The 12,102-nt window shown below is 36.6% G+C and overlaps 1 protein-coding gene across 5 annotated transcripts in view; it reads left to right on the forward strand.

Moving 5' to 3' along the window:
* The window catches only part of LOC106875746 (serine palmitoyltransferase 1), a 56,028-nt gene extending 52,934 nt beyond the window's left edge, over positions 1-3,094 (forward strand). For 2 of the 5 annotated variants that reach the window (XR_016242897.1, XR_016242899.1), the window contains 2 exons: positions 2,231-2,436; positions 2,684-3,094. Coding sequence is in view for 2 of the 5 variants with exons in the window: in XM_089356472.1 (XP_089212598.1) it covers positions 2,231-2,327 (97 nt within the window). In the remaining 3 variants the exon portion in view is untranslated. Of the gene's footprint in view, positions 1-2,230 lie in introns of all 5 variants that reach the window. The other 3 variants (XR_016242898.1, XM_089356472.1, XM_089356473.1) reach the window with 2 other exon arrangements.
* Positions 3,095-12,102: the final 9,008 nt, after the last annotated feature.

The raw sequence follows: 12,102 nt of genomic DNA on the forward strand, positions 1-12,102 counted from the left end.
GAGATATATTAATGATTTCGAGAATTGCACAGCTATGGCTGTGCGGTGAGAAACTTGCTTTGCAGCCACGTTGATTCGGATTCAGTCTCACTGTGCTGCACCTGCAGTTCGTATCTTCTTCTACAGCTCCGGGCCGACCAATGCCTTGTGAGTGAATTTGGTGGAGAGAAACTGTGGAAACCCGTTCTATTTGTGTTTGTGAAGGCGCATTGCTTAATGATTAGGGTCTTCTGCTCAGGATCTCATGGTCGTGAGTTAGATTCCCGACGGCATTTTGTTTGCAAGGCACTTCATTTCGCATTGCCCCAGTCCACTCAGCTGGCAAAACGAGGCCCTGTAACACTGTTTCACGCTGAATCTCCCTGAGTACTGCATTAAAAGCACCCGTGTCTGTGGAATGCTCAACCACTTGCACATTAATTTTAAGAGAGAGGTTGTTCCAGTGATCGGATCAACTGGAACCCTTGTCGTTGTAACCGAAGGAGTGCCATTGTTTGTATGTATTCGTATAAACCTTCTCCCCATTTTCTAACCGGTTGTTAGTTTATTATTCGCAATCCAGTAAAAGAGATCAATTGAATAAGTATCAAGCTTGAAAAATAAGTACTGGGGTCTGTTTGTTCGACTAACCCCTTCAGGGTGGAGCCACAACGTAGTTGCAATCCAATGACTGAAACATGTAAAAGATTAATAAAAAAAAATTCCTCTTTGTATTTAGCTTGTCCAAAACATTATCTTGTTCATACGCTACTTTTTTAAACTCACATTAGTAAATTCCTTTATGACTGAGAACGAATAAGGTTAAGTAGTATGTTTAAGTGTGGGATATTTCATTTAACTAAACTAATTTTTTTATTGGTTTCGTAATTTGTTACACGGCCAACAGTTTGGGGGAAATGGGTAAGTTGGTTAGACCTCAGTGCTCAACTAATACTTATTTTATCGACCCTCGAAAGGATGATGAAAGGTGAAGTCGACCTTGGCGGAATTTGAACTCAGAATGTAAAGAAGGACGAATGCAACTAAGCCCGGCGTGCTAACGATTGTGCAAGCTCGTCTCTTTAACTAACTTTTCTATTAAAATTAATATTATTTGCAATGATTTACGAGATGTGCAGTGTGATTTAAACAATAAAGTACACAGACATCAATACAAGTCAGATTAATTCGTCACCACTGTTGTTCAAAGCCGTTTTAAGGTCGCTCGGTAGCCTCATGGGTCTACATACCCGATTCTGATTATGTATGCTTTCCCCAGAGCATCGGTTTTCCAAGGGGTCTTTAATGCTACAAAGACAGCCCTGCTGCTGTTGTTCATGAGAAGTTTCTTATTTGCCCAAGAAAGGAAATAAAAATTGTCTCTTCACTTTTTAAGCCAAACTAGAAACTAGTTTCATTGAAGTGTCTAATCCTAGGTTGTCCTCGATGTTGAGGTCAACTTTGTTGTTACTTACTCCCAGTTAGGCTCTGATCGAGTAGACCTATGATCAAAGACGTCCCATCCATGGCCAATACTTTGGAGTTATTTCATATCCAGGACGACATTATTCAATGTGTCCGTCTGTTTTAGAAACAGTAGTTTCATGTAAGGGAAAATATGCTGCTATTTCTACTTATGAGAAACATTTGACATGATGGGTTGATATCGTAGAAATAGCAGCTAAATTTCTCTAAAAGTAACCTTACTGGCTAAAACAAGAATACATTGCATAATATATGTATTCTAAAAACAACAACAAAAAAAGAGGTGATCATGATTAGGACGTGTTTCATCTGCAGACCACCACCTGTAGATCAAGGATTATCTCAGACTAGACAGTAATATATATTTCGTTTAGTGAATCCTGAGATATCCAAATATTAATTTCGTAGAGAACACAGAAAAAAAACAGGATGGAAAATATCTTCATATCTCTCCCCCTCCCACCTCTCTCTCCCTCTCACCTCTCCCTCCCTCTCTAATCTTTATATGTTCGTTCTCTCTCTCTCTCACATCTTTTACAGCATCCATCTTTTTCTTCCATGTCTCTCAATTTGATTTACCTACGTTATTCTCATCTTTCTCCTTGTACGTTTTACGTCATGAATCAAAATTTTGATCGTAAATCACTGAATACAAAATAAATCGATTCAATGTTTAAATCATGGTCCAATGTTTACGTCATAGATAAATATATGCGTCATAGCTGCTTAAATCAATATTTTTTTTTATATATATATATCATTACAGTATACGGATTGCTGTGAACAGAAAACATCAGCCAGAAGATATCGACAAAGTGGTTAATGTCTTGCGAGGAGCCACCAAGGAGATTCTATCGCTATAAACACATACACACACAAAAAGAGACATACATATATGCATACATACATGCAAACATTATATATATATATATATGTACTGTTGATGTCATAATGCTATAAACTTTTGAGAGAGCACTGGATCTCGAAGCACATCACATAATGCTATAGATAATAGCATGTAAATATTGGGTTGAAAAACCCTTTTTGACCGAAAAGGTCGAAGGCCGTCCATGGGAAATCGAACCCACATCTCCTGTCGTGTCTATAAAAAGGTGTGGGTTCGAGTCCCAAGGGCAGCCTTCGACTTTCCTATCCAAAAGGGTTTTTCAACCCAATATTTACGTGCTATTATCTATAGCTTTATGTGATGTGCTTCGAGATCCATTCTGTTATATACTTTCATATACGTGTGAAAAAGTCTTCTTGGTTATCTTCAAGACGTGGAGACATACCATGATCTCTCACTACTTTATATTTCAGTGCCGGAAATAATGGACATGATAGAACTCGTTGCTGTGAAAACAGAAATTATAAAATGTTTACCATGAAAACAACACTAGTGACAGACTAATTTTCTCAGTGAACTAGGAACACATTTCATCATCATTAATTTTAATTTTTACTATGGCAGTGGATGGCCGAATCAACTGAACGTTGAACGAAATTATTTGTATTTAGTTACATTACTCTTTACGTTCTGAGTTCAAATCCCACAGAAATTTACCTTTCATCATTCCGAAATCAATAAAATAAAGAACCAGTGCAGTGCTGGGTTCAATTTAATTGACAATACCTTCCCTCCAAAATTTATGATTTTTGTTCCAATATCAGAATCGTTAGCACACCGGGCAAAATACTTAGCGCAATTTCATCTGTCTACGTTTTGCGTTCAAATTCCGCCGAGGTTGACTTTGTCTTTCCTGCTTTCGGGGTCGATAACATAAGTACCAGTTGAACACTTGTGTCGATACAATCGACTTAACCCCTCTCCCAAAATCGCTGGCCTTGTGCCAAAATTTGAAACCAATATTAGAAAATCAGTGTACGGAAATTCACAAGGTCGTCATTGATTGTCATCTTATTGTGGTAACGAGATTTTTTTTTTTTTTTTACAGTTTCTGCTCTTTTTATTCTGTGTTCAAGTCTTCCTGCGGTTAACTTTACCCTTTGTCTTTCCAAGGTCGATAAAATAAAAATTCTAGTCAAGTCGAAAAAAAAAAATTATAGCATGAAGCTTATATCAGGCTTGACCCTAGAGTGAAACAGAAATTCTAAACCTTAAAAGAAATTTCACGTTTTTAATAGACAGGTTGCTTTCAGAGCGTTCTCATAGATCACCGCACTGATAAATTTCAAATAAACACCATACTGATAAGTATGAAAATAGTTTAGCTATACTTTAGTTATGTGTGCAATATAAGATCAATTAACACAAGGCGCAAAGTTAATCTAACAAGAATCCATAGGTACAAGAACTGGAATCGATCTGATATGAAAATAACCAACTTACTACATTTGAGACCTTGAGCCTTGGTCAGAACACAATTTGATTGATCCACCTGATATTGAAAGTTGGTGGTTAGGAGTAAAAGGATGAGCGGGAATGTGGTTATGAAAATGCTTGAGTTGTAAATATAATAAAATACTGGAATGAATGGGTCGTGCACCGTTCCACATACGTGAACTATGTACTCTTTTGTGGGTTGACTTTCGTTTGTTTTAAAGTAACTAGGTCTCTGTTCGTCGCTACACTGCCGGTAAAAATATTTGTTAATCATGCACGTACCTTCTTTTAGAATTAGGCTGTTATATAGTGGAAATCTCGTTAGTTCCTATGGTAACAACACATTACTTATCCCTCTCTCTTTCTTTCTCTCTCTCACTGAATTTCTCTCAACAACAACCACCTGTGATAGTGAAAGTCTTTTTTAAACTCTGTGTTGCTGTGTCTATGTTGAATGACACACACGCACGCACGCGCGCGTGACCAAAACAATAACTATTTATATTGTTATAGAGTGGAAGATTTTTTTTTAAGCCTGTGTTGCATTGTGTTTACAGACTTGCACTTAAAATTCTCGTATTTTTAATCAAAACTTGTTAGCTACTAGGCTGGCAACACTACCTATCTATCTCTCACACACACACAAACACACTATCTCTGTATTTCTCTCAACTTCAACAGCTTTTCTCCTCTCCTGCCTCCCCTCCTTCACATATAAGTTGTAACGAGGATCTGCTTAAGATTTTCAGTGAAATAGCTGTTCAAGACAAGAAATTATAATTTGCTCGCTCGAAAATATAACCCATCTTCTGTGATATAATCTTGGTTTAAAGGGGGAACGTGTGGTGTTCATTAAAAGTCAGTTAATACTATTGTAAGGGATATAATTTGCCGATACTCACCACAGTAAAACAAAATGCTTGTTATCACTAGTACTTACTGAAAGGTTATTTTATTAGATTAAGAATCTCCTTTATCTATAAACAAGCTGTCACAATCAGGTGATACAATATTAAGTGTTACATTGACATGTGAATTAAGAATACACTTTCTTATCAGGTGCATTTTTCAAGAGCACTAAATATGAAACGTTCTTTTGTTAGGTAAGCATGTATAGGCTTTGCATGCTTATCTAACTTAGAATGAGTTACCTAAATGTCACACGAGTACAGCTCACTTATGTACAACGGTGCATTAACGATACAGTCTAATACTTTAGCTTCACACCTGAAACCCTTTGTAACTTTATTCCTGCTTATCATTTTGTCCCAACCAGTAGCTCACAAGAATTTGATTCGAACATTAACCTCCATAATTATCTCTGCCACCCACTGCAGAAATGTCGAAAGATACTATAAACATTCTCCGCCTCGTCATGTTAACAAATGAAACAAGTATAATGACTTTACAGTCTATTCATCTATCTGTGTCAAAGTTCATGACAGACATTCTTATTCTCGTGTGGCATGATTATGAAGCAATGCTACGTTCAAAATATTGATCTTAGCTCTAATTATTGCTTGCTAGGTAACAACGATATATAATGAAAGAAATCAAATTAAGAGAATGTTCTATTAATATCTTAAGTAAAAACGTGAGCATCACAGTATCTTGTCTTCCTCTGCTAAAGTATAGAACCTTTGTTTTTAGCTAATCAGCAACCAATATTTAAAGCAATGACTAATCATCGTGATAGTCTGCCTGGTCACTCAACTGATTAGAAAATATCAGCAAAATCTCCCTCGATTCGCCTTACTGTCTTAATATAGAAAGTATATTCAATAATGCCTTCCGAGATAAATTGTGCTTATGAAAAAATGTGAGGTAATAACGCTTATAATACGTTTTATTATAAAGTTTGTTGTATCGTGAACGACCTTGGTTTAAAATAAGTTGTTGACCTGAAAGTTTAATCTTTCAAAATGTTAAATGTCTGTCATCTCTCTACTTTTCAACATTTACATTGTTCAGAAATGTAAAAATTAAATTATTACATAAGAATACACTCAATTTTATCAGTTATGTTGATAAAATCCCCATAATATCAAAAGGTTGAATCAATTATTAAACAACTGGTAGCTTTTGTCTTAGCAATTCACTTCATAATCGTAATTTGTGAAAAACAAGTAAAAAGATTGAAAATGGTGTACAGTTGACCGAGCTGATAGACATTTCATGCTCAACTTATACTTTATATTAATAAAGATCCCCGAAATGTCCTTTTGTGTGGACTAAACAAACTGGTCTCTTTTGACAGCGACAAGACGGTCACTAACACATATCTGAACTATTTTTGTAATACTACACCCTCGCTGCAACCGTTCGGCCTCTTAAATCTCTGATCCTCTCTTACAGTGACCTCATATATAACAGTGCTAAAACTGCTTCTAAAGGCTAGTTTTATTTTCGCAACCAGCAATATACAAATTGACCATTTACAAGGTTCAAATGTGATCTAGATTGGAGTCATGTCTACACATCTAAGACGAAGTTATTGTTCTATGCACAAGCATCCAGTACTTTCTCCAAAACAAAACAAAAAAACCGTCATCCAGGTGTGTTGATAAAAGTTCACTTCTTATATAATCATTGGCTCAAATACATACTCTATCCGTGTTTTCTAACGTTTGTACACTTGCCCAAGGTGCCACGTAGTGGGACTGAACCCGGAACCAAGCTTCTTATCACACAGCCACGCCTGCGCTTGTTTGTTTGCTTTTCTTGATGCATTAATTTGAAAAACAAAATGAAGAATCCACTTCTTGAACGATTCGACATTTCATAAAAATATTATCAGATCTTCCTAACAATTGTAATTATTTCTTTTACCATAGATTAGAAAAAGGTCAAAGTTCATCCATTAGACGGGGTTATTATCTAAGAACATAGATATCCCTATCAGATCGTATGATTTGTAAATTACTATTTTACTCGTGTCATATGCCACCCTAGAAAACCGTGACTGTATCTCAATTAAAACATATCGAGGCTGCCAAATCATTGATTAGTATCATAGCGTAAAGATAGGATTTTCATACACAGTAATCCCTATCTAGTTTCGATTCTAATAAGCGTCGCGCATTATTTATCGAAAAATGTATAACCATCACTAAATCTCACACAATTTTATATTTCCCTGTATTGTAAATTTCAAATTTAAAGTTCAAATATTCCAACGTGATTTTTTCGTTTTTTTTTTTTTGTTTGTTTGTTTTTTAATCTAAGCTGTGAGGGTAGAAGTTAACCAGTGGAACAACATGTAACCCAGTTTCAATTCACGGATGTAATTATCTTATTCCCTTTTACTTCGTCACAGTTTCAGATTTGCACCCCTGAAAAAAATCATCAAATTCATTCCCATAATTTTGGTTGAGAGCAATTTGGGGGAGAGGAATGGTATCTTCTAGACGTCTATAACGGTGCTATTGTAATTCAGTGAATTACAGATACATTAATTATCAAAATAAATGATTTCACTTCGATTTTAAATCAATGCCAAGGATACCAAACAAATAATCACTTGGTGTGATCCATTATAAAGGCACAAAGGAATTTCGTAGAAAACTTAGCGAGTTAAAAGATTAGTACATGCTGACAGTCTATTTGGTACTTTTATAAATTACATCATTGTGTGATGCTAGAATTACGTAAGAAGAAGATGAAATGCAATTTCCATAGGCTTTGTAAGCTTTAACAGACTTGTTGTTGTTGTCGTTGTTGAACTTCAGCTGGTCAACGTCTTCTTGCAAAACATTGGTGGAAAGAGTACCAGAGTACCGCAACTCTAAAGAGAAATGATTGGCCAGCTTGTATATAGTAGGATCTGTGACGATAAATCTCGGTAGTGATGAAAAAAAACAAGCGCATCTAAGAGTCTTGAGCGATGCTGGTATGAATCTTGAAAGGTCAAAGGAGTAAGGGACGTTGGCGTGACGGTAGAAGAGATAGAGGGAACTGCGTTCGATTGAATCAAGCTAGAGAGAGAGTATTTATCGAGGGCTTTCTTTTGGAAGTGATCTTGTTGAGACGCAGATTTAATAATGTTATATATATATATATATAGCGTTCGAGACATACACACTTCACGTCTGGCTGTACAGCCTTTTGTTTGTTTATTTCACCGTTTCGTTTTCCTGTCTTGTTTTCCGTCCGCCACTACCCTCCACGAAAACAATTTAATTTGTGTTCGTGGGAAGAACCATTTTAACGATGCGTACTGCCTTAATTCTTCGAAACGCCGGAGTTTTAATGGTGGCAGCTGATGAAGGGGATGTTTCTATGTGGCCTGCTTGTTTGTTGCACCTTGTTTACCATTTTTGTCCTTGTTCTTTTGCCACGTCATGTACCCAGTTATGTATCTATATGTACATGTGGATGAACGTATATACATACATGTACATATATATGCATATACTCATATATTGTTTATATATATATGTGTGTGTGTGTGTGTGTGTGTGTGTGTGTCTGTGTAGGCGCAATGGCCCAGTGGTTAGGGCAGCGAACTCGCGGTCATAGGATCGCGGTTTCGATTCCCAGACCTGGCGTTGTGAGTGTTTATTGAGCGAAAACACCTAAAGCTCCACGAGGCTCCAGCAGGGGATGGTGGCGAACCCTACTTCTCTCACTCTTACTTCCTGTTTCTGTTGTGCCTGTAATTCAAAGGGTCGGCCTTGTCACACTGTGTCACGCTGAATGTCCCCGAGAATTACGTTAAGGGTACACGTGTCTGTGGAGTGCTCAGCCACTTGCACGTTAATTTCACGAGCAGACTGTTCCGTTGATCGGATCAACTGGAACCCTCGACGTCGTAAGCGACGGAGTGCCAACAACAGCATATATATATATGTGTGTGTGTATAGAGTGTTAGGTGTTGTGTATATATATATATATATATATGTATACATATATATATATAAGGTCACGATGAGAAGCCATCAGACATTGACTATGAAGCTAAGCATTTGTAACTTTGAGGGTTTTGTGGTGTATGAAGAGCGTAGAACATCATTTTGCTTGGCAAGTGTAACCAGTGAACCATTGTGTCACTGTGTTACTTAATAAGACTGTTAGACATGTATTTTGTCCAATGGAAGTTATTTTCAATGTCTTTCTTCACGAAACAAAACATGTCAGGTTAGATTCTGTTTGGATGATGCCAATGTTAACGAATAATGAAGGGCGTAATCATTTGCACAAGTGTGTTTAGAAGAAACACGAAGTAGGCTAATAACGCATAACATGAAGCATGTCGGAATAACGCATAACAGGTAGCATTGCCAAAAGCCTCGAGTCTCATGATAAACTGGCTCGCAAAGCATGCGAAAAGACATGTCGGAAACGTAACCGAAACTTGGACTGATGCAATACTCCTCAGAGACAGCCCAAACAGTACATGCTGCAATTTTGGCAGCCTATCAGGAAACCTTCGACTCGAAAAATAAAAAGACATGAAAAGGCAATAAGCAAACAGCATAGCTAAGTGATCCACATGTCACACACGATCAAATGCTTTATTAGTGCTTAGGTGAACATTTCTTTTGAAGGTTCTCAGGGGCAAAAAGAAAAAAACCCACTGGTGTATAGCATAATTCTCGATAAATCTATCTTTGCAGAAATCGTACAGGCAGCCACTAAGACATGGCATAAAGACTCAAGATAATGACAGGAATACTTGCTTATGATTGTCATTATGAATGCTGCAGCATAGTAGGGCTGTCGTTGAAATTGTTTCCCTCGGGAATGAAACATCATTGTGTGCTTCCATGAATTAAAATAGATCCCAATAGGATAAACTAAAGAGTTTGGTGAGAATATCTGGGGTTAATATTTAAGCATCACTACTTCAGGGTCGAAAAAGATGTTTTTGCTGTTGCCATTTTTGTTGTTGTTGTTTTGTGAAGCAGAGCTACACTCAAAGATATTCAAGGTCGTATTTCAGTCAAAAATTGTGTACTCACTGGCCTACTTTACTCATTTATCTAATATATATATATTTTATGCAGTAAAGTATTTATAAGGAGGGTTGGCTGCTGATTATTGCAGATCTTATGACCACATAGAGGTTTCTTCATTGCTTCAGAATCAGAAAGTAGTGTGCTTACATTCTTATATTTTCCTCCTACTGCTAAGACTTTCTAACACTCGCGCGCGCACGCACACACATTCATTAATGACAGACAGACAGACAGATAGATAGATAGGGAGGGAGGGAAAGACAGACAGACAAACAGACAGAATCCCCTGACAGACAGACAGACAGAATCCCGACAGACAGACAGACAGACAGACAGACAGAATCCCCTGACAGACAGACAGACAGACAAGTAGACGGATAGAGTTGAGAGCTTAAGTAGTTTCCTTCAAATAAATTTCCCTCTCAAGGCTGTTGCAGAGCATAAAGTTTCTCTAGGAGGCAGAGTTAATAATTAATGACACTAAGAAAATCTCCAGGACCATAGGCCATTTTTCGAGAATTGCTGAAACATACAAAATTATCGCTCAAAATCAATCTTTTCACTCTGATCCTGAAAATAGGGGAAAGCCAGCGAGTCTTATTTGCATTTAAAGATCTAAAAATTCTTCTAAACCGTCTCTAAATCATTGTCAAAGTGATTTTCGCCCATCTTTTGGTCCAACTCACATGATTTTCTGAGTAAGACAATTGCAGAGAAAAACAGAAACCCCTGTTGTTTGTCTTATACGATCTAAAAAAAATTGTTGACAGTGTACCAACAGACGTCATGCTCTTCCAAGTTTTGATTGTCCAAATCACTTCAGCTCAGTGTTTTAAGCACTACTCGACAATGTCATGTTATGTTCAGAACCAAATCTTTCAGGTAAAGAAAAAAGAAATGATATAATAAAAATGATGTGTACACGATCCACATTTTCTAAACTATCGCCAAGAACAGCTTTATTGGTTATGATGGTCAGAGCATTGCAAAAACCCTCGAGTCTCATGATAAACTGGCTTGCAAAGCATGCGAAAAGTGTTTATTTTCAGCAGGCCACGACGAAGTGGTTAGCTACCGAAGAAACGCAAAGTAGAAAAAGTCGATGAAAGGTCAAATAGAAAGGTCAAATGTACATGTGTGGCTAGCAGTTGTGAAATAATACATGCAATATAATCAGTCTTTCAGTAAGTTGAACGAAGAGTATTGTCAATTTATGAAACAACAACAACTACTACTACTACTACTACTATTGAAAACGAAATCATTTTCAAGCGAATACGCTGAAAACTTTCCCAATATTTTGTTTTACATAGTGAGTTCATCAATCAGGGAAAGCAAATTACAGGGAAGTAACTCTTACCTACTTTAAAATGTTCTGTGGTGAATTTTTTTAGTCATTGGAAAGTTACATTGTACCCAGGTATTTTACACATTTTTAGTTCTAGGTAAATTCTTATAAATAAGCGATCTAATTTCCAAACATATTTATAAAAACTAAGTACTTAATATAAAATACTTAGAAATTTCTAAATTTTATTCATGAAAACTAGGGATAATAAAAGGTATTTTGAAAGTTAACCATAACTTTTATTGACTGAATGAAAGTTTATCCAAGATTACTTGAACATATTCACATTCAATTTCTCTTAAATCAACTCATTACAAGTGTAATGAAGTTTTGCTTCCAACTGGGGCTCGATTAGAAGTCGTCTAGATGCATTTTTAGGTCTCTTAAAAACAACCCCTGAAACATATTTAATTTCAAATTTCTGAAATCTATTTTGTCAGCATATTTCATAATTGTATTATTTTTTTTTATAAATTTCTGAATTGCTCAAATCTGCAAGAAAACTAATCAGTTAGAACTTTTTAAGATTATTACAGATAGTTTCTTTAAAATTTCTTTGCTCTTGGGATATACTTGAAACGTTTACTTACCAGATAATGCTCAATATACTGAGTTTACTTTTATTTAAGCCCTTCGCTCCCTACAGAGCATGAGCCATCGGTGGCTTTTCTCCACAGTTCTCGACTCTGAGACCCAGATTTTGTTGGTTATGAATTGTCATCGATTCTTCTATAATTTTACGTTCTCTAGGTCAGTGGTTCCCAACCTGCGGTACGCGTACCAATATTGGTACGCGAGGGCTTTCCAGGTGGTACGCGAGCACTTTCGGGGTAATATGCGATTTTTAGTTTGTGCCTTTTCCAATATTCGGTCAGCATGTGATTAATGCTCTCCAAATCAATCAACTTTCCCAGTCTTTTATGTTTTACCTAGTGAGTTCGTCAATCAGGGAAAGTGGATTACAGAGAAATAACTCTTACCCACTTTAA

Source organism: Octopus bimaculoides, chromosome 8 (assembly GCF_046866305.1).
Source record: "Octopus bimaculoides isolate indiv1 chromosome 8, ASM4686630v1, whole genome shotgun sequence".
Taxonomy (NCBI): Eukaryota; Metazoa; Mollusca; class Cephalopoda; order Octopoda; family Octopodidae; genus Octopus; species Octopus bimaculoides.